Source organism: Condylostylus longicornis, unplaced genomic scaffold, assembly GCF_029603195.1.
Source record: "Condylostylus longicornis isolate FDR11 unplaced genomic scaffold, ASM2960319v2 ptg000055l, whole genome shotgun sequence".
NCBI classification, from domain to species: Eukaryota; Metazoa; Arthropoda; class Insecta; order Diptera; family Dolichopodidae; genus Condylostylus; species Condylostylus longicornis.
Genome location: NW_026578024.1, coordinates 6972388 through 6994511, shown reverse-complemented (window position 1 = coordinate 6994511; position 22124 = coordinate 6972388). Strand labels below are relative to the sequence as shown.

At 22.8% G+C, this 22124-nt stretch overlaps 4 protein-coding genes across 8 annotated transcripts in view; 1 reads left to right on the top strand and 3 right to left on the bottom strand.

Annotated features, from left to right (window-relative positions):
- Nucleotides 1–979: 979 nt before the first annotated feature.
- Nucleotides 980–2972, bottom strand: LOC129612034 (histone RNA hairpin-binding protein). Of its 2 annotated transcripts, XM_055525476.1 has the most exons (6): nucleotides 2736–2972; nucleotides 2607–2677; nucleotides 2214–2388; nucleotides 1775–2093; nucleotides 1457–1636; nucleotides 980–999 (listed from the first exon to the last, which is right to left on the bottom strand). In XM_055525476.1, exons 1-5 carry the CDS (start codon nucleotides 2749–2751, stop codon nucleotides 1459–1461), a joined length of 759 nt encoding a protein of 252 aa, XP_055381451.1. In that variant the 5' UTR covers nucleotides 2752–2972; the 3' UTR covers nucleotides 980–999; nucleotides 1457–1458. The 2 variants fall into 2 exon arrangements, with proteins under 2 accessions (XP_055381451.1, XP_055381450.1); XM_055525475.1 differs by lacking the exon at nucleotides 980–999 and having other exon boundaries at nucleotides 1334–1636.
- Nucleotides 2973–4978: 2006 nt separating this feature from the next.
- On the bottom strand, nucleotides 4979–8468 carry LOC129611808 (gametogenetin-binding protein 2-like). The gene is made up of 5 exons (XM_055525163.1): nucleotides 8265–8468; nucleotides 7517–8086; nucleotides 7281–7456; nucleotides 5984–6908; nucleotides 4979–5245 (listed from the first exon to the last, which is right to left on the bottom strand). Exons 1-5 carry the CDS (start codon nucleotides 8358–8360, stop codon nucleotides 5054–5056), a joined length of 1959 nt encoding a protein of 652 aa, XP_055381138.1. The 5' UTR covers nucleotides 8361–8468; the 3' UTR covers nucleotides 4979–5053.
- A 1967-nt stretch (nucleotides 8469–10435) lies between these two features.
- Nucleotides 10436–16386, top strand: LOC129611815 (nicotinamide/nicotinic acid mononucleotide adenylyltransferase 1). Of its 4 annotated transcripts, none has more exons than XM_055525177.1 (6): nucleotides 10436–10797; nucleotides 10909–11045; nucleotides 11534–11704; nucleotides 11861–11962; nucleotides 12018–12178; nucleotides 15789–16386. In XM_055525177.1, exons 1-6 carry the CDS (start codon nucleotides 10629–10631, stop codon nucleotides 15928–15930), a joined length of 882 nt encoding a protein of 293 aa, XP_055381152.1. In that variant the 5' UTR covers nucleotides 10436–10628; the 3' UTR covers nucleotides 15931–16386. The 4 variants fall into 4 exon arrangements, with proteins under 4 accessions (XP_055381152.1, XP_055381155.1, XP_055381154.1 ...); XM_055525180.1 differs by lacking the exon at nucleotides 15789–16386 and adding an exon at nucleotides 14726–14979; XM_055525179.1 differs by lacking the exon at nucleotides 15789–16386 and adding an exon at nucleotides 13423–13791.
- Nucleotides 16387–21123: 4737 nt separating this feature from the next.
- The window catches only part of LOC129612111 (mucin-2), a 124524-nt gene continuing 123523 nt past the window's right edge, over nucleotides 21124–22124 (bottom strand). Inside the window, exon 7 of the mRNA XM_055525633.1 lies at nucleotides 21124–22054. Within this exon, the coding sequence (XP_055381608.1) occupies nucleotides 21952–22054 (103 nt within the window). The 3' untranslated portion in view covers nucleotides 21124–21951. The remainder of the gene's footprint in view (nucleotides 22055–22124) is intronic.

The window sequence follows — 22124 nt, the reverse complement described above, 5'->3', positions numbered from 1 at the left end:
AATTGGGAGATGATTTCTGTTACACACGTTTGTTTCGTATCTGTGTGGATAAATTCTTGTAATAACAGAAATATTTTATTTAGAATTCCATTTAAAATTTACTTTCTTCCACAACTTTTAAAATAGTAAAAAATTGTTTGTTATACGAAAATTTATATAACAATACCTACAAGAATTTTTATACAAATTTTTCCACAGAATTCTTTAATCCAGACTTATTTCACTGCTCCATACTGTGCACCATTAAAAGAAAAGAGTAGTTATATAAATAAATGATAGCTCACTACTTAATTTAGTTTAATTCACATAGTTCTGTAAACGGTCCCATAAACATTTATGCCTATATTTTAAAGATTTAAAATAAACGTGTTGTAAATATCATGGATCATAATTTCCTATTAAATGCATACGAGAACTTACTTAAGAGCAGCACCTAGCCCTTGAGTTGAATTGAATCTGAGTTACATCTGTTTGAATTTTAATTGAATGTGTTTATCATAAACAATATTAATTAATTATAAACATAATATGCGAATTCAGAATGCAGAAATTAGTGAAAAGCTTATTTCTATATAGTTGCGTTAATTAACATTAACATCAATAGAATATTGCAAGTCTAAAATAATTACTAATAAAAAAATATTTTCCAAAATACACTATAAAAATAAATTAAAACTTATCAAAAGGCTTTCTTTTTATTGCTTACCCACTTAAAATTCTTGGAATTTTGAACCTTCAATCAAGAAACCTCTTTTACTAAAGATCTTGACGCCGTTTATATTTCATAATTTTGGCTAATGTCATTGCTGCTTTTTTATCAATATAAAATAATAATAATTATGTACAAGTATTTACGCACACTGATATACATCGCCATTATACCAAATTTATTGATAACAATATTATATTTAAAAGAGAAATATCTACATACTTGAATAGCATGCCATGCTATTTTTCCCAAAAAGATTATGGTTAATAATCATAATTATTTTGGTGAGACTTTCGAAGTATTAAAAAAATTTATAGCAGATGGCAATTGTTGAGAATTAACAAAATACATAGAAATATTCAAAATATTAATTAAAAAATATTTATATTTACTTATTTTACAAAATCATATATTGTATTATATTTAAATTTAATAAAATTCATCTATTATGTAATGAATTCGTTATAAGTTAAATTAATTTAAAGTTATTCAAAAATATTTTGTTTTAAAGATATAATATGTATGTATGTCATAATGCAATTTTAAGTTGTATTGTACTATATTATAATTATTCACAATTGATTACATATATGCATATTACAACTTTTTAAAAACATATTATAATAGTTTTCAAAACAATATGTATTTCTTTATATAAAACAAAAAATTAATATAATTCATATTTATCTAAGAAAACTATAAAAGAAAAAAGAACTGATAAAGCTTTTAAGTGAAAACGAATAATACCTTCAGTCATCACTATCATCACTTTCAAAATCATGGTCATCTTCCTCATTGCTATCATCAAGTGGTGGATCCCAATAATGTAATTGTTTTCTCCAAATTTTTATTAGTCCATCAAAAGCTCGCCTGCTATATTTAGCATGTATATTGGGAGTACGCGGATGATCCTTCGTTCTTTTAGATCTAAAAGTACAATTATTGCATTTTATTGCATGCATATACAATTTTATTTTATTTTATTGTATAATAAAATTGTATATTAAATTTTAAAAATAGGTGCAATAATATATTGATAAACATATGATTAAAAAATAAACATACTTTGGAATTTCTGATATATAACGATCATAAGCTATCGTATTTTTGCCATAATCAACTTGTTTTTGACGTCTGGCTAAAACGACTGGATCCGTTTCATATTTAGAGCTATTAGAAGAATTTGTGGTTGAACTGCTACAGCTATTATATCTTTGCCTTTTATTACAATCATAATGGGGTTTATTATTATCCTTTAATCCATTTTCTTCAGGACTGTTTGAATTGCTTTCTTCCATTGGAGACCCAGAATTTCTTCTTTTAAATGGAGTTTTTAATTTCTCTTCTTTCACAAGTCTTTCAAATTTTTGTTCGTTAGCACTATCTATAAAACACCAAATGAAATTTTTTTATTAATTTAAAATTCTTATCAAAATTTTGGATTCAAAATTAAGTTGGTAAGTCAAGAAATATATTTCCAAATGAAAAGTTAACTTAATTTTACCTATGAAATCTAAAGATATTTCACGTTCTGATGATTCCTCCCTTTTTCCTTTTTTTATATCCTCTAATTTAAATGTTTTTTGAATATTAGCAGCGTCATAGGAAATATTTACAACATCTTCATATTTCAAAGATTCCGAAGAGTTTTCTTCTTTAATAAAAATTGATTTTTTAGCCTGAAAATTAAGTTAAATTGTCAATGCTTCCTTAAACAAATAAATGTAAATTTTTGTAAAATATACAGCCGTATTCTCAAAGATGCGTAACTTATTATTCGAAAGAAGAGTTTTCCAGTATATAATCATGGATTATAAAATTCATTAAAACTAGAAAAGTGCTACTAGTTCAAGTTTTGAAAATATGGTTGATATTTTAACAATTTTCTCGTAGTTACCTCAAACTCAACTTCTTCAGACCATTTCATTTTTTTCCCCTCAGATTTCATTGGTGACTCCATTTTAATATCTAAAATCATTAAGCATTAAAATTTTTTGCAATTTCTTCAAATCAATATAGTATCTACCGCTAAAAACATTCATTTTATCAAAATTACAATATACATGTACGAGCGTGTATACAAATTAAATATTTTTATATAACAAATTTTAAAAATATTTAATTAAAGAGCTTTAACAGAAAACTTTCATTGTATCTAAAATTCTTTGGTATACCGAAACAACTTTTAAATCCTTTATATTTTTTGAGTTGTTAAACAAAATTTCACACACGAACTTCGAAAGTATTATTTGAGAATTGTCAGATGACCCGCCACTTATTTGTTTTTGTTTGAATTTATCTTCAGGTGCTGCCAGTGATGAAAGTATAGTACTAAATTTTAGTAGTATCGATGCAAGGTTGCCAAAGATATTTCACAAAATTTTCTAGACAAATTTGTCAATAAAATATTCATAATATATTATGAGATGACAAAGAGGGTATCTAAAGAGGCACGTGATAAGAGTAATAGCAACTCGATGCAAATGTGTTTTTGAAGAAATTAATTTATTTGTTTTTACACTATATATACAGATTAATGAAACGCTGTCAGAGAAGTATATTTGATGCTTTTTAAAATTTAAAAAACGGACATATTCCAATTATATGTAGTTATTTCAAATATCTGGACTCATCAAATATTGTTTGCTGATTTTGTTTGACGCGCATATATTTGTGCTGTCAAATAAAATTAACGTGTCAAGCCAATTGCAAAAATATGCCTTTAAATCTTTAATAATTGTCATAATGTAAATGAAAATCAACAAAAATATGTTTAATTAGGCTTTTATTTTCCAACTTTTTAAATTTCGCTTTTCTAGTTAAACTTGTAAATATTGAAAAAAATACCTGTGATTCTTAAAATCTCATCAATATCAGTGATTATGCATTGTTTTAGAGCAATTTATGCTCTTTTTTTAGAATGGTTCTCAACTTTTCTCCACCACCGTTATCCAAGAAAGGGAAGCCTATGTCAACTTTAATTTACTGTTGTAGTTCCCGATTACTACTTGTTGTTTGTCCTATATTTTCTGCGGAAATCATAATGCAGTTGTGTGTAAACAATCCAAAGAAAGTGTTTTTTACGAGCTACTGGCAGTATTTATTTTGGCTAAGTTTTTTAACTTTTCTTTGGGATTGTCATTTGAAGACTTAAATTTAGACGAATTGACATTTATAAATTCGGAAATCGGAATAACTGTCAAGTTATTGGTAAATTTAGTTTAGGACTCTATTTAGTTGTTTCGTTACTGAATTCTAAGATTGTTTTTCAACATTGTCATTAAATTATTTCAATAATTTAATAACCAATTTATCAGATGTATTCAACAATAAAAGATTTTTGAAAGCTCAGTGATTCTTGTAAATAAAATTTCATGAAAGTTCTATATTCCATAAATTATGCAAAAAGACTGATATTTTAATTTACAATTTTTGAGATTTTTTTAATTTGAGTATATTTGCATTAATACTACAACATTTCAATTCTTTTTCAGGTCTGTTTTCTATCTTTTAATTCGTTTCCTATCTCTAATAGCAGAATCCATTCCAATATAGCAAAAACGCACAATTCACACTTATACAATTGCATTTGTTTTTCAATGTAGAACATTCATGCACAATCTAAAAGTTATTGTAAGATGAATATCAAAGATGGTAATAAAATTGAATGGTTCTTTGCAAGCTTAAATTAAGAAATTTTGAAGACACAAGCACTACAGGCAAGGAATGCAATCTTGAAATCAAAACAGCACTATAATGCGGAATAATTTTAAACTATCAAAAAAGAGTAGTATGTAGTTATATGTAAACAAGTAATTTTACAATTAAATAACGTCAAAACATAAATATAAGTTTTGCTTTTTTATTAATTTTTCCAATTTTGTCTTGTTGGTTAACTCAATTATTTCTTTTCACTTTGCTTTTGGGACGTGATATTTAATATTAATATTACAACCCTTCCTTATAATGAAAAAATGCGTAGTCTTCTTAAAATATGCAATTTACATTTACATATATTCAGTTAAGAACTCCTTAAAATCACAATAAATAACGAAAAATATGTATGTGCTTTTAGAATCTTTTTATAAACATATTTGGAATATAAAATTAAAAATATAAATTTATGCAAAAATACAGATGTTTAATTTACTAAACGTAAATCAAGAAATCTACATCTTACTTTAAATAAGACTACTGCAAAATTTTCTTCCCAGCTTACGAAATCGCAGAACTATCGATATTTGTTCTATTTTTGTAAATTTATAAAACTTTTAATTAAATGCTTTAATATTTATTATTCAACAATGTATCAGTTTGATAATATATATAAAATATTCAATTATTTTAATCCGTTAATTTACAAATTCCTCGAGTTTTGACGCACATTTCAGCGAAACTTTTTCGTAAGTATTCTCTTAACTCTGCTCGTTCCTGTTTTACTTTACCTTCTCTACATTTAAACTCCATCAAAACTTCATCTGGAATGTAACACTTTTTCTCTTCATCGTCTTCTTCTTCCAAATCGTTAAATGAATCCTAAAATTTAAATAAATCAATTAACAGTTCGCTTAATACAGGGATGGCAAATAGGGTTTGATCAAAGTGCCAAAATTTGGGGAAATTTATTGTCACACTTTTTCCCGTGCCAGCATAGTACCAAGTACAGGTATGGTTAGGTAAATACAATATTATGACAAGTTGTAATAATATTTATTTATACATATTATATTTCAAGGTATAAAAATTAATAAATACAGATAGAAAAAATATTAATTTAATTTTTTATCAGAAACTTTTTGTTTCATATTACTTGCAAGAGTTTTTATGTCGGGCTGGTACATTGTTGACTGCAGAGTAATACATGCTGCCGAATCTTCCTCTGTTAATCTGTTTCTAGTCTTTGAATGTACATGATTCAAAACGGAAAAAAGACTTTCGCAAGAAATTCTCAATATGTCAAATTACTGGCAGCAAAATTTTCTTGCAAGTTGAAGTGAAAAAAAAACAAAAATAAAAAGAATATAACATTTGAATATGTTTGGTTTTGAATATTTGTCATTTCACTATTAGGAAATTATCATTTTTAGGAAATTTTTCATTCAATCAATTTTTCAACGAGTTTTTAGATTTTTTATTAGAAAAAAAATCTATATAAAAATTTGTCGAGGCACAACTATAACGTGCCATCAAATTTTTTTTCCGTGCCAAGTTTGGCACGCGTGCCCTTTAATTGCCATCCATGGCTTAATACATTAAAATTTTCTATGAACTTACCAACATCTGTTCTAAAGAAAGCGGATTTGAAACGGAACACAGACTGTTATTGATATGAACATTGATGTTACTTTTCCCATTTGATATTTTAATGTTATTACAGTTTTTATTATTGTTGTTATTTGAAAATATGTATTGTCGATTAACGCCATTGCAAGTTCCAAGATCACTGCCACTGATTTTGTCACTTTTATTTCGATGATTATGATTACAAAAGTCATCACTACAAGATACTTCAGAACCCTCTAATGAGCTTCCAACACTAGATGTTCTAGAATTAAGTTGCGAAGGATCTGAACTATAGCCACCATCTATAGATTTTGTGTAAATTTCTTCACCAACTTTTTCGCATGGGCAATTATTATTTTTTTCTTTCAATGGCTTGTTATGATTTTTATCTGTTAGTTTTTTTGCTATATATTTAGATTTTTCTTTAACATTAGCATCACATTTCGCTTCATTTTCTTGAACATCATCATCATCTTCATCATCGTGATCGTGATCGTCACCGTCTCGATCAGGATCCCCTTCTGCATCGTCATCATGATCAGCCTCACCATCAGATGTTGCAGCTGTTACTACAGCTGTACATATGCCTAATTTATTTTTCTTTTCAATCTTCTTCCTCTTTTTTTTAAGTTTACGTTGTTCACGTTTCAACTCTTTTGCTTTTTCGGCTCTGCTTATTTCTTGGTAGCACAGCTCTAAGTTGCTGATTCCTTGTTTACTTTCTACAGCACTGTTAAAACTTCGGCTAAGGGCATGTACTCCAACTGCTGCTAATACCTGACAAGCACGTTCCTCTTCACGAAGACTAACGTATATCTTTTTAAGTCTTTCATATACAATCATTCCGATGCATGTTAAAATTTCTTTTTGGGCGACTTCTAAAGTTTTTGCGTGGCGTTCTCTTTGTTTCAAATAACTTTCAGAAAATAAAAAAAGAAATATTAAAAATAAAAATATTTACTTCTCATTTCAATACACATGTGTGTGTACCTACCTATGTAGGTATCTACATATTTTTTTCTTATTTTTTTAGAAAAGTTGTGTACATATAAAAATTACTAGGGGTTAGGTAAATCATATAGGTCGAAAAACTTATTATTTAACAATAGTATATATTCTAATTATAGTCTATATTCTAATTACAATAGTAGTTTTTAAAACTCAACTTTTCATAATGAAATTGTCACTTTAAAATTATGTTGGATAGATTCAATGAAATTACGTGTGATAAGAGAGTAAAGAAACAATCACAAAATAAGGAATATTAATTATTTTCAATTCATCTTACCTGCCGTTAATCTCAGTTTCAGCTTTTTGAATTAACATATCTATGAAATCGAATCTAGTTTCAATATGAATGTGATTATCAGCTAGACATTTTTTAATATTTGAATATAGTGCTGCAACATATCCTTTTTCTTTGGAACTTGAGTCGCTTACCAAAATGTTGTATGCTTTTTCAACCTTTAAAAAAATATACAAATATGTAGATAAGATAATATAAATATGTTATAAATTTTCTACTTTGGTTTTGCACTCTTGGCAGAACTTGTGTTTTTTTAGATATTCATCTAATACGTCATAAAGCTCTTGTGTCTCTATTACGGTTAATTCTTCGCGACATCTCTGTTTCATTGCAGTCCATATTTCACGCCATGATTCCGAAAACAGTTTTGATCTCAACGCGTCTCTTGAATGTAGAATACATCGAGTTGTATTTCGATTTTTAATTTTATTTTCCATAACATTATCCAATATTTCCTTATGTTTATATAGTACAGTTCCCAATAATTGAGGGGTTTTCGTTTTATCTTCAATTAATGTAAGTACCCCATCACTGATAACTAAAGGATCTAATGTTGGATACTTCGATTCAGAAAGTTGTAAAAATAAATTTTCCACACTGCGACGGCATCCAACACATTGAACATTTTGTCGTAATACAAATAATATATCCTTTTCACGCACTTGCAATGAATTTTTAAGTTCTGGATAAGATAATATATTATACTTTCTCATAAACTCGTCCAATTCTTTTCCCTTTATCATAGGACAATCAATCACTAGTCCTTTGCTATTGAGGTCCATTAACATCTAATTTGAGATAAATTAAATATTTGTATTTTAAAGCAAAATTAAAAAGAAAATATTAAGTATATTAAAAAACGCAATTGAATAAAAAATTATATATCAGTTGAAAAAAAAAGAAAAAACCTTCAGAAAAAAAACCAATGAAAAAGAAAAAGTAGGTGAAACAATATGGAAACCTTACCATCATATTTTCCCCAGTGGATAAAGGGAGTTGTCTTCTCTCTATCTTTGAACGAGCTGTATCGTCTGCACGATAAACGTTTATTAATTTTGCCATTTCTTATGAATGCACTGGAAATAATTTCAATTTTTTATTTGATTGATAAGTTATTTAATTAAATAAAATAAATGTACGACTTTTTAGGAAGTACGGGACAACCAGACAAAAAATGACATAAATGTGTGAGTTAGACAGACCTACAAACAAAACAACGTCATCCTTTAGCACTAACTAAATGAAAGTTTATTGGGTATAATAGTGAATATTTTTAATTTTCTACTCTATTTCTAAATTAAGGTTTAGAATCAATTATTACTTTAAATAACTTTAAGACTGAGGAAGCTTGTCGAGTGGATTTAAAAATTATGTCCATATTGTCGTCAAATTATAGTCAATTAGCTATGTGAATCTGAATTATGCCGAATGTCCATGAATTTCATAAAATTTTTCTTTACTAAGTTGTCAAGAATAGTTAGACCTTCCAACTTCTAATTTATTCTAGACTTATAGCTAATAGTAAGAAGGACGATATATAATTTAATATATTTAGATTTTAGATTTCTTTAAATTTCTTTATTATTTTTGAGAGTAATTTAAAAAAAAAAGGTTCTTTCATAAATCTAATTTAAAAAAAAAAATATTTTATTAAACTAATGAAAGAAGTTTTTTTAAAATTACTCCCAAAATTTTGATTAATTTTCGTACGAATTTTCTCATATTTCTCTATATGTAAACTAACAGTAAGTTAGGAAGTTATGGGACCCGTAACAATATAAACCGTAACAACCATAAATATTAACAATTATTAACCTAATATAATTTAAGCTAATATAGATAATATTAATCAGTGCTCGAAGTGAGGCGGAATGGAGTGGGGTGCCATCCCAGTACTTTTAAATAATTGGAAATCCATCCCACTACTTAATAGGAGGGAAAAATGCGTTCCGGAACATGTTTTTTAAAATTTAAGAAAATTTTCTAATGAATTTTAAAAATTTTTTTAACAAAAAATTAAATATATGTAATTAAAATAAGACCAATTTCAAATAGTAACGTATAATTTTTTTCTATTAATGAAATTTTCGTTACTACATAGTAGTCTATGCATTTCTTTGGTAACAATTTGCACAGTTTTTGATTCAATTTTTAGTTGATTTAATTTTGAATATAAATATTCTCGTTAGTTTACTTCCAAAGTTTGGTAAATTTTGTTTAGTTATTTTTTTAAAAAATAACTAAAATAATACTTTTTGTTTTTTTTTACCATCCCACTGCTTTGAGTATCCCACTTCGACCACTGCTCATGAAGGTAAATTCATCACAATTACGAATTTTTTATAGCTTTTATATTTTGGTATGGATTATATTGACTTAACATACCCACATTTTCTACATTATACTATATTCAGTAGTAAAAATTTCAATCGATCGGTGTGTTGCACGATATCGTTCAAATTTTATCTATTTAATTTTAAGTAGGTATAATTCTTATTTTTACAAGTATATCTATTTATAGATTTGCAAAAGATAATTAATTAATTTTAATAAATTATAATGAAAGCGTTCAAGATATAAATACGATATCGCAAAATTGCGAAAAATGCTGCCTCGTTATCATTTATCTCTCAATTTATACAATAAGTTTTTGCAGGAGACAAATTCACCATAATTTAATAAATTATTTTTGCAAAGACGACACAATTAATGTCAAACAATTAATGTCGATTAAAAACAAATAAATTTTAACATTTACTTTATATTTAAAATGAAACTTCCTTTGATTCATAACTATTTTAAGCAATCCTGTTTAAGAAAAATTCGTATAAATGAATATTTTCACAAATTTTATATCCAATTTTTTTATATATTAGAAATATTTTCGTAGTATAATTTTGTACAGAGAATATCTTGCACAGCCCTTATATGAACAAATTTACTCAGAAATTTAATAATTTTCTGAAAAGAACCTGGCAATGCTTTTTATTTACAATTTTTTGTTTATCCTAGAATTCGCTATCTCTTTTGCTGTCATTTCTTTTAAATTTCACTACGTTAGTGTAAAAGAGTAAGAAATTTTTGATATTGTTGAAATTAAAAGAAATTTCTATGTCAAAAATCAGCTGATAAGAAGATTAACTGACTATGATGAACATAATCGATTAAAAGTTTTTTAATTAAAAAGAACGCAAATTTCATAAAATGTTGTAAAAGTGATGGTGGAAGAATTTTTTAAGCTTCCAAAGCTCAAACTTTGTATTTAATTATATAAAACATAAGTTATTATTTTCCATTATTTATTCTTAAAAATTAAAAAAAAGATAGGAGATGGAGACGCTTCGGCCGAAACTTGTGATAATTGCATGTGGATCTTATAGTCCAATAACTCCCATGCATTTGAGAATGTTCGAAATTGCGAAAGATTATTTTGAAAGGACTGGTTTGTATGAAGTTATAGGTGGAATTATTTCACCTACTCACGATGATTATGGAAAAGGTATCTAAAACATATTTACATTGTAGTAGAATATATTAAATTATTTAAGTCCTTATGTACTTACATACATATATTTAACTTATACCTAATATATATGCATGTCTTATGCAGTTGGGCTTGTGCCTGCAGTACATCGTTGCACGATGATTAAACTCGCAACGAGGTCCTCTAGTTGGATTCGTCTTTCGGATTGGGAAATACAACAAAGCCAGTGGTCAAGAACTAGACAAGTTTTACAGTATCATAAGGTAGGATGTAACATAAGCTTGTACTTGTTTAGGTTGTGTAAAATTATCGTCAGTTAAGAAGCAGAAAGCATTAAGTCATGAAATTGAGTAAATTCAATTTTAAAAAATTGTAAAATTGTAAAATTAATCAACTAGTACAATTCGATTGGTCTCTTTAATTTTTGGATTTATAAACTATATTCTGAATTTGCATGATTTTTTGCCACAACAAAGGTTATATTATTCTGATTTAATTCATCAATGAAATCCGAATTCTCAAAAAATGCACTTAGTGCTTTCTGCTTTTTAACCGACGTTATATGATATAAAAAAAGTGTGATGAAATTTCAAAAGAAAAAGTAGTAGACAATATAATAAAAACAGGATATTGATACTGAATTACATTGGTATTTTAAATTTACTTAAATAATATACAAGTACCCGAACAAGCAATACAAGTACTTTAAAAGTTTTTGGAAAGTTATTCTAATGCAAACATTTCTTTTTAGAATTTTATGAATAATTTTATTAAAAGTCCAAATTCTCATAATGAAGCTGATTTACCGGAATGGTTGCCAAAAAAGTTGAGTGAATGTAAACATGGAGTTCATTTGAAACTGTTATGTGGTGCGGATTTACTTGAGTCATTTAATGTACCCAATTTATGGAAAGATGAAGATGTAAATTTAAGATAAAGTTTTTTTATTATTTTTGATTGCTAATTTGTCTCATGAATAATTATGTTAAAAATTAACATATTATTCTACTTTAGCAATGAAACGATTCAAAGATTTTTTCGAAATATTTTCAATTTATTTTAACGGTTAATTTTTTAGATTGAAGAAATTGTAGGAAATTATGGACTGATAGTTGTTTCAAGAAGTGGCTCAAATCCAGAACGTTTTATTTTTGATTCCGATTTGCTGTCAAAATTAAAAGTGATTAAATTTTTATTTATTAATTCCGCCAATACAATTTTGATTTTTTTTCCAGTTTAATATATCATTAATAACAAATTGGGTGCCAAACGAAATTAGTTCCTCAGTAATTAGAAGACTAATTTCGAGAGGTGAATCTGTTAAATATTTAATTGACGACGCCGTAATAGAATATATAAATCGCAATGGTTTGTTTAAAACGGCAAATACAAAAACGTAAGGAAATAAATACCAATATTTTAATTATTATTTTTTGTTTGTATACAATAAATTCTTTTATTATGTTTTAGTTAAAACACTTAGTTTGATTTATTTCTTTTATAAATTTTTAAGCACGTTTTATTTTGAAATTATATGATTTGTTTTAGTTTCTTTCTTTTTTCTTTTGTTAAGCATCCTTCTATCTTATTTTATTTGTTTTGTAGATTTTCTAAACTATGCAAAGTAGATACTATTTTAATATTTCTAATCAATATTTTATCAAGCGCACCCTTTTTAAAAATATTTTAAAATCTTTTTAATTTTATGATAGAATTAGAAAAAGAAATTCAAATCAAAAGAAATAGAAAAATGAGTTTTTACTCTTATGACCTATGTGCTAAATAATATATTTTATTAAGTATAAGTTTAATGTCATAAATGGGAACAACATAGAGTTTTTATAAATATTGCTATATTATCAGTCGTATGTTTCATTTAGATTTTTTTTCCACCTAAACTTTAAAGATGATAATAAAATCTTATCAAATTTTTATCATTTAAAATAAGTACATATTTGCATAAATATTAAAATGATAATCAATTAAGATTTAATTGTACTATTATTATTATATTATATTTTTATTTTACATTCTCAGTTCGAAACCGGCGATAGAAAATGATGTAGAAAAAAATGTAATAAATATTACAAAAAATTTGAAAATAGCGAACAGAAAACGAAAGAAGAAATTGTGATAAACGTACGCGTATTTAATTTAAGTTCTCTTTTAAAAAAATTAAGTTTATATTAAGTTTATTCTAATTTTATATCTTTATTGTGTATGATTTTTAATTGATTTTTATTAAAGGAACGAAATTATAAAATTTTTCAAATATTAAGTGAAAAATACTTTTAAGTATTAAATAAATAGCACATTTTAGTATTTATAGGTCCTAATTCCTACTTTAAAAGAAGGCAGTTAATATGGAAAAAATCATTTATTAATTTATTAATATAATATATCTAAATTTAAACTTGTATATTTTTACTTAAATTATGACAAATAAAAGTTAAAACATTTAGGTTGAAGTTAATTTTTAAATTTTTAAATATCAATTCTTCAACATTTTTTCATATTACATTGCAGAATTTATTTCATATTTGAAAGTATTTTTACGAAAAATTTTAAAAAATATTAAAGTATACATATGAATATTTTATTCTTTTTAATATAAACTTTCTCTACGTTTTTGAAATTTAGGCGGAACTCGTTCAGATTAGAACTGATTCAAGAAATATAGTTATTCAAAAATTAAAAAAATATTAAAAGTATTGTGTTCAACTAGTAATTGTTATTGTAATAACAAAATTTGAAATTTATAAAAGAAATATATATAAAATTATCATCGTAAATTAAACATTTCCTTGTCAAATTAAATTTAACTTGTAAAATATGAAGTACAATTCCATTTGATCGGTTTAATTAATTCGTTTTATATATTTGTGATTAATTTTTTTTAAAGCTTTTATTAATTATACAAAATAATAATCTACATTATATTTTCTAAATTTTAAATTTTAGAAAAAATAAGATTTTATTTTATAAGAATTCTCATTTAAAAATTGAATTTATAGTATTATGTATACGTTATTAAAAATTTTCAATTATTGTTCAAAGGATCTCATTCTATAAATTGTACATAAATTATATAATTTTTGGAATTGTGCTGCATACTTCAGAAATAAAATTAAAATGTTATCCTATAATCAATTTTAAAATATATAATAAAAAAAGAAAATGTAATACATTTATCGTATTTTTAAAGTCGTATCGTAATCGTAAATTTTACATGTGATTCTTTTTAAAATCGTTTTTAATCATATTAATTATTATTATTATATACAATTGTATTGCATAAATTAAAAAAAAAAGGATTAAAAAATTTTAATGTAAAAGAAAATGTTATACATATATTTTTTATAAAATTGATTTACATAAAAAAAAATTGAATAATAATTTATTGTGAATTATAGTAAAATAATAAGTTAATGTTGTAAAAGTTTTTGGAGATTTCTTAACACATAAAAAATTAGCTTAATTTTAATTACAAAATAGTATATAAAGCTTCGAACATATATTTTTGTTGTATTGATTATAAATTTTCTGACATTTCTACAACACATTACAGAAATGCATTTAAAATAGTAGAAATTATTGAATCATAAATAACATCATAAAATTTGGATAACAGCCATCGGTCATCTTCTGCTATTGAATTAGTAGACTGTACCTGGAGTGTGGCCACATCATATTTATCATTAATTAATTAATAAAAAATATACAAACATTAAAATTGAATTTGCAATGCCATTTGTATTTATAAAAGTATAAACTTTTGGCGATCAATAATAAAAGTCAATTGAAATTTACATTTATATGTAACATAACAATATATTGTAGTGTTATAACATAATAGAGGTATAAGAAATTATACAATTATAGTAAATTATTAAGTATTTAGTAAGAATTCAACAATTCTATTTTTTTTTTTATTTTCTTTAAGCATTTAAGCATAAAATTGGATTTGTTGAGAAGCTTTGTGGATTCTAAATAAGTAAGGAATTTTGATATGAGTTTAAGTAAACAATTATTTTAAGTGATAAAGATTCCAAAAATAAATTATAAATTTTATTTATATTAAAATGAGTTCACTAATCAAGAAGTCTCGGATGTCGTCAAATTAATGAAATAAGTGTATGTTTAAAAAATATTATTTGTCTATTTATATTTAATAAGGTATTTTTAAAAAATTTATGAGTATATCAAAATTTTGTATAAACTATTGTGTTTATTATAATAAATATATTATTTAATATATTCATGTTAAATTTTAAGTCTTATGTATTCAATACTATTTGGATAGGAAATAAATCTAGCAAGAAATATTTACTGTTTTTACAAATATATTATTATTTTTTCCTAAAATTGAAAAATTAAATTATTAAAACAGTACTATTTCATTTTTGCTTTAATTTTTTTTATCAATTTTTTTTGCAGCCAAAATTTGTTTTCGGTAAAAATTAAAAAGTATTTTTATAGATTATGTTTATATTTTGCTTTCACATATTTTATTTTTTATATTTTTATATTTTTTAATAATATTTTTAAAATTGATATGTTGTACGTTCTGGCCTAGTAACTATATTTAAATGAAATTAATGATACTTGCGTTATTTAAGATGAATTAATATTCCTTGTTCCCAATTAAGGAAAAGTTTATTTTAAGAATTAAACTAAATCTTAAATAATTGAGAAATTAATTTTTTTGCAAAAATTTTTTAGAATTCGTATTACAAGATTTTTGCATTCAATTTTTAAGAATTTGTGTTACAAAATTTTTTGTTGAAGTAACTTTAAATATTTCGATTTTTGCTAATTAAATTTGTACATACGAAATATGTATATTTGTTCATCTTGAACCAAATATTTAAAATATTTAGTTTCCAGATAGGTGTATACTTTTATAAAATTTTAAATTATGTACTTAATATGTTGTATATACAAAATTCAATTTAAGTATATTCTAGGCCGGATGTTTTTCATAAAATTAATTACATTTAATTTAGTTCAAAGCTTACAATATTGGATAAAATAAATTGGGAAACAGAACGAGAAAAGAATAAAAAACAGGAATATAACATTATTAGGAATCAAAAATATCCTCAAAGAAGTAATTTATGTGTTAAATTATCAGAAATGATGTTTTAATAGAGGAAAGCATGGAACGGACAATAAAAAAATAAAAATTTATGATATTTAATTTCATTACAGAATACCCATAAAAAATAAAAATGAAATATATTAAAGGATAAAATTAAAAAAAAGAATGCAAATTAATTTTACAAAATGTTGTATGTACATTTAATCTGTATTATTATAAATGTATAAAAAAAGGTGTGATATTATTAAAAGCAGTTTTAGTAGATAAAATTTATATTTTTTATGAAATTATAAATTTTATTTAAATATGTTAAAATTTGTGATTGTGTAAAAATTGATTGTTCCTAAAGTAATGGGCAAAGTTTATGTAGTAATATTTATTATTAGTATTATTAAATGTATGATGAGAAAAGAATATAATTCCAAAAATTGCATTATGCATTTTTTTCAGAAGCAAATAATATGCACCTGCAATTTGAAATAAAAAAAAATATTTAATGTATTCTTAAATAAAAAAAAAAGCAAAAATTGTAGCAAAAAGTAAAGAATTTAGTTTTTTTATTTAAAGTCAAATTTATTTTTTTTTAATTTCTATTAATTATTACTTGTATTCCCGTAAAGATAGTGCGAATAATGAAGAGGTAAGGTATGCTGTTCACTTTTTAGAAATTATCTTCGACTTCTTTTTTGGGGGAATGAAATTTTTTAAAATTTAAGAATTACATTTTCCAAAAATCTTTGTTGTCAATTTTTATCCAATGAAACCTAAAATTTAATAGCAAATAACTGATAAGTTTCAGTGAGAATAAGAATGTTTTTGATATTTCCTGGTATTAGCCAACTTTAAAATGGTAGAACGGTATCATTTTTGTTTTTAATTTTTGTGATATTCCGTTCCTATAGTTAAAAACATGTTGACAGGAGTTACAAAATTAAGGTTTAACTATATGTATAATATATCTTTATATGTATTTGATACAATAGAGCAAAACCACCCAAGCCAGCATTAGTAGTTAAGAACGAATTTATATAAAATTACTAAGTTATTAAAAAAAAAAAAATTGGAAGGAATGTACCCCAGGTACCCCAGTTAAGTATTGATGAACAATATTATCTTCGAATATGTACTGTAGTTTTTTAAATATGTTTAAAATTTCTGTTAATAGTCTTTATTGAATTTAACAAGAATTTCGAAATCAACTCAACCTCCTAAATTCATTAAAGACCTTTAGCTTTTTACCTTGTTGTTAAAGGAATTCAAATTAACTCAACCATTTCAACACTACCAATTTTTCGACAAACAAAATTATTTCACAAAAACTGTTAATAACATTCAGTTTATTACTTATTTCTGAATTAAATTAAATAAAGTAGAAATTTATAGCATTCTGTACTTATTTATGAGTCACAATTAATTAGATTTATAAACACTAAAAAATTTAGCCGGCTTTTTTTTATAATAAATTATTAGCCAAACGAAAAGAGGACTAGAGAACCTAATAAATAAATAAAGCAAAACACAAATTTTTAAATTTTTCGAACATTTTATTTTTTTTTCATTTATATTTTTGTTGTAGAAAAGGACACTTACATTTTACAAAATACATATTAAGATATTTATTACAGACGTGTGTTTGTGAAAATAAAAAATAATCTAAAATATTTTTGTTTTTTTTTTTTTTTTGAATTTACAAATTAAATTATGGAAAATAAATATTTTAAAAACAAGTTCCTTTATTAAAGTGACTTGACTATTAGACCCTTAAATATCGTTTTAAAAACATAATCTTTATTTATTTGTTTTTTTTTCTTTAAAAAATAATATGAAAAATAAGTAAGTATATAAAAATTAAATATGTATTTATTATAAAATTGAAGAATAATTAATTCACTTACACAATCATAATAAAATCTTATGTATTATTATAAAAAATTTGAATATTTACGGAATGTTAATTGAATATTTTATGTTTTATATATTTTTTTTTTGTTTAATTATATTCTGTTTCTAGATTTTTCTTTAAAATTCGATTTTAATTGAATTTTTCTTTTCTGAAATTTTAAATTTACGTAAGATCCTTTATCTTTTCTAATAATTTATAACTCAATTATTGTAACTATGATGTTATTTTTTTTTTTTAGATTTTATTATTATTAGATTGAGTTATTTAATTTTATTTTTACATTTTTTATTGTTTTATTTTTACTGTTGATTAAAACCTTCAACATTTATGATTTTAAATTTAAATTTTTATTTTAATGTATTTTTTTTTTCTGTTGTTGTAGGTCAAATAATTATCATTATTTTATAGTACTAAACTTACAATCTAAAAAATTTTAATAAAAAAAAAAAAAGGCTAAATATTGCAAAACTATTTTGCGCGCAACACAAAATTCTTTTTTGAAAAATAAAAACAAAAAAAAAAAAATTAAATTTTTTTTTTTTTTATAATACAAAAATAAATATAAAAAAGATTTTCATTTTTAATCTTCAGTGCAATTTATAATCCTAAAGAGGATTTTTAGTTTTAAATTTTCGTATGTTAATTATATAATTGCCCACAATATTGTGTTAGTCGTTGCATTACTTGAAATAATAGAATGTTATTAAAAAATAATTCGGTTTTCTGTATAGATTTTCCAAATTTCTAAATTGATTTTATTAATTGTGAAATTGTAAAAATTTTTTAATAACAAGGTATCGCATCAAGTGACGCGCTACTAACAGAATGTGAGTAAATGTGTTCATATTATAAAATGTGATTTTTATTACAAAAACGATGAAATTAAAAAAAAATCAATTCAAATTCAAAAATATTAATTATCATGATCACATATAATATATTTTATTGTATATAATTAATTACGAAAATTTAATCTAATTCAATTATTATATTGGTTATATAATTATCACGGATAACGAAGATTTTATCTTAAGATTTTTATATTTTTTTATATTTTTTTATTATTATAATGTTTATTATCTTAAAAATTATTTATTGAATTATTTATTATAATAATTCTTTCATTTTTATTTTTTGTTTAAATTTCTAAAAAAAAAAAAAATTTTTTTTTTATTAATTTTTTATTCCAATGCTCAAGTAATTGAAAATTTTTCTTTAATATTTTTTATTATTTTATAAATTTTTTAAATTTATTTATTTTGTTTTTAATTAATTAATGTATATTGAATATTAATGTTATATTGTTTTGTTTTTATAAATAATATTGCAATTTTAATTATAATAAAAAATAAATACACATACATTTATATATTTAACTAAATTAAAAATAAAATTTTTCTGTTTTCTTTATTTAATTTTATATAATTACATATTATATGATTGGTACAAAAAAAAAAACAAAAAAAAACAGAATATTTTCAATAAGTCAAGCAATGGATTTAGAAAAAAAAAAATTTTTTTTTTGTTCTGTATTGATTTTGTTTTAGCAATAATTTAGCATTTATACAGCCTAGAAGGATAATAATATAATAATATTGTATATTAAAAAAAAAAAAATAAAATTAAAATAAAAGTATTTTATGATTGGAAAAATAGTTTAGAGTATTTGTTAAATTTTTTCTTTTTTTTTTTTTTTAAATATAATACGTTAAAAATGTCTTTTTAAATGAAAAACAGTATAATTAAATTACATATTTTTATTTTAATAATTTTTTGCTTTTAATTATTACAGACATTTTTTGTTTTCATAAATTGACAAGAAACATATATTTTATGACTTCTAAATATTTTCATTTTATCACTTTTGAACAAATTAAAAAATACAAAAATGAAGGAAAAAAGAAAAATGTTTTTTATTTTTTAAACGGTGAAAACCATCAATAATTTTAATATAACAATAAATTTTTATTTTAAATACACAATTAAATTATAAGCAATTCAAAATGAGTAATTTTCAAAAATTTGAACGTACTTGAGAATTTGTAAAGAATTTTATTAGACTATTTCCCAGTATATCAAATGCGTGCAATTGACGTTAGTCATGCGAATTTAAACGCAACCTGACGTACACGTCATAAATTGCAATGTATACATTGCTAATGCAAATATATAAATAATTTGTAAGTGACAAAATAAATTTCAAGTTTGAAATTTTAAATTTTCCGCTTTTTTTTGAAATAATTTTTTAAAAATTGTAAAAAAAGTGAAAGTTGCTTAATTGCAAATGATTGTCAAATCTTTGACGTTCTGAGAAACAGCTCCAATTCTGATGAAAATATAATATGATCAATTGAAATTTTTGTATTTTCCAGAATATTCTAAGAAAGTTAAATAAAATATAAGAAGATTTAATTATAAAAATTAATAAAATAAAAAAAAAAATTAAAAAATTTTCATTTAGAACCTTTTTTGTTCACAAATTGTTAAAATGATTTTTTGTTTTTTCAATTTGTTTTCTCTTTCGTTTACATTTTTATAATAATATTTTCATTTTTTTATTTTTTTTTTTAATGTTTAAATATTTTTCGAAGACTAGAGACTACAGATTTTTTCATAGTTTAAAATAATATATCTAACATATTTATAATAATTACTTTTTTTCTTTTTTTTTTTTTTTTTAATTTAAAAAAAATATTTATATATGATATTTATATATATATATATGCATAATATATAAGTATAATAGTATATATTCATCACAATGAAATTTATTTTGTTAATTATGTAATATTATATAATTACATATCTTTAATTTACATAAAATTTCAAAAGAAATCTCATTACAAGGATATATGCAAAATTTAATTGGAGCACAATAATAATAATAATAATAATAATAATAATGACAATAATAATAATTATATTAATAATCAATAATAATTACAATAATTTTTGTTTTTCGTTATCTTTTTAAATTAATTAATTAAAAAATGATATTTATATAATTTAAAATTAATTAATTTAAAAAAAAAAACTAAAATTTTTATTGCCTATATTTATATATATATATTTCTATATTTATATAAGTATATTATGTATATATTTAAAATAAATGAGTCAAGCTTACAAAAAAAAAAAAAAATTAAAATAAAATAATTATAAATATTGCAACTGCCTAACTATATTAAATATTGATATTGAAAAATGAAAGTAAATTAATAAAAAAAATTATAAGGTAAAAAATATTCATTTTTGTATTTCCTCATTTTTAATATTATGCTATTATTATTTTAATTTAATTAATTTTTAAATGCACAATATTCCAATTTAAAAAAAAAACTAAGACAATTGCTTCTTATTTTTCCTATTTAATAATGAATAGAAGGAAATTGTTTGTTAAAATAATTTAATAATTAAAAAAATTAATAATATGGAAATATTGTGAATAATCTATATTATTTAATATACACTAAATATAATCAAAGTGAATTACTGGAGTTAATTGTGCGTTAATTAGGTAGTTTACTGGTCTTTGATTGTTATATTAGTAATAAGATAATTGCTCTTATATTTTTATAAAAATAATTATTATAAAATATCAAAAATAATAGCACATTATTGTGTCTTATCGACACTCCTAATAAATAACAGAAAAATTTATTTTAACCTTATATAATTACATTTTTCCATTTCTCAGGCCAATTTATTACCCTATAGAAAGGCAGTGCAATACTACTTTTAAAAAATTAAAATATATTTTTTTTCTTTTCTTTGATAAGCTTAAATTCTTGAGTACAATAAGAAAATATGAGATTTTTTTTTTCGTACTTAATTCTAAAGATATATAAAATTAATACCGTTTCTACTATCCTGTTTTACTGTTTATTTAATTTTTTTATTTTTTTTTTTTATAAATTTCTTAATTAAGTTTTTTTTTTCGTTTCTTTTTCAGTTTTTTTTTTATCAAAGTTTCGATATGATTTTATTGCATTTTTCAAATTTTAATAAAATTAATTTTTATTTGCTTTTCTTTTTTATTTTTTTAAATCAAAATTTATTCATTACTGTTTGGTGTTATTTGGCACCTGTTGTTTGTTTTTTTTTTTCTTATATAATTTAAAAAAAATTATTATATTTAAAAATTCTTTAAACTGCTTGAAGTGTTTCATCTCCGGCGACGAGATGCAACCACAGCAATCATTTGACGTAACATTGGCTCTGGAGTACATGGTTTTGGATTACATTCCATTTGTCCATCGCCACCACATCTAAAACAAAATAAAATAATATTATTACAGTAGAATACAACAAAATTAAAAAAGAAAAACAGTTACGTAT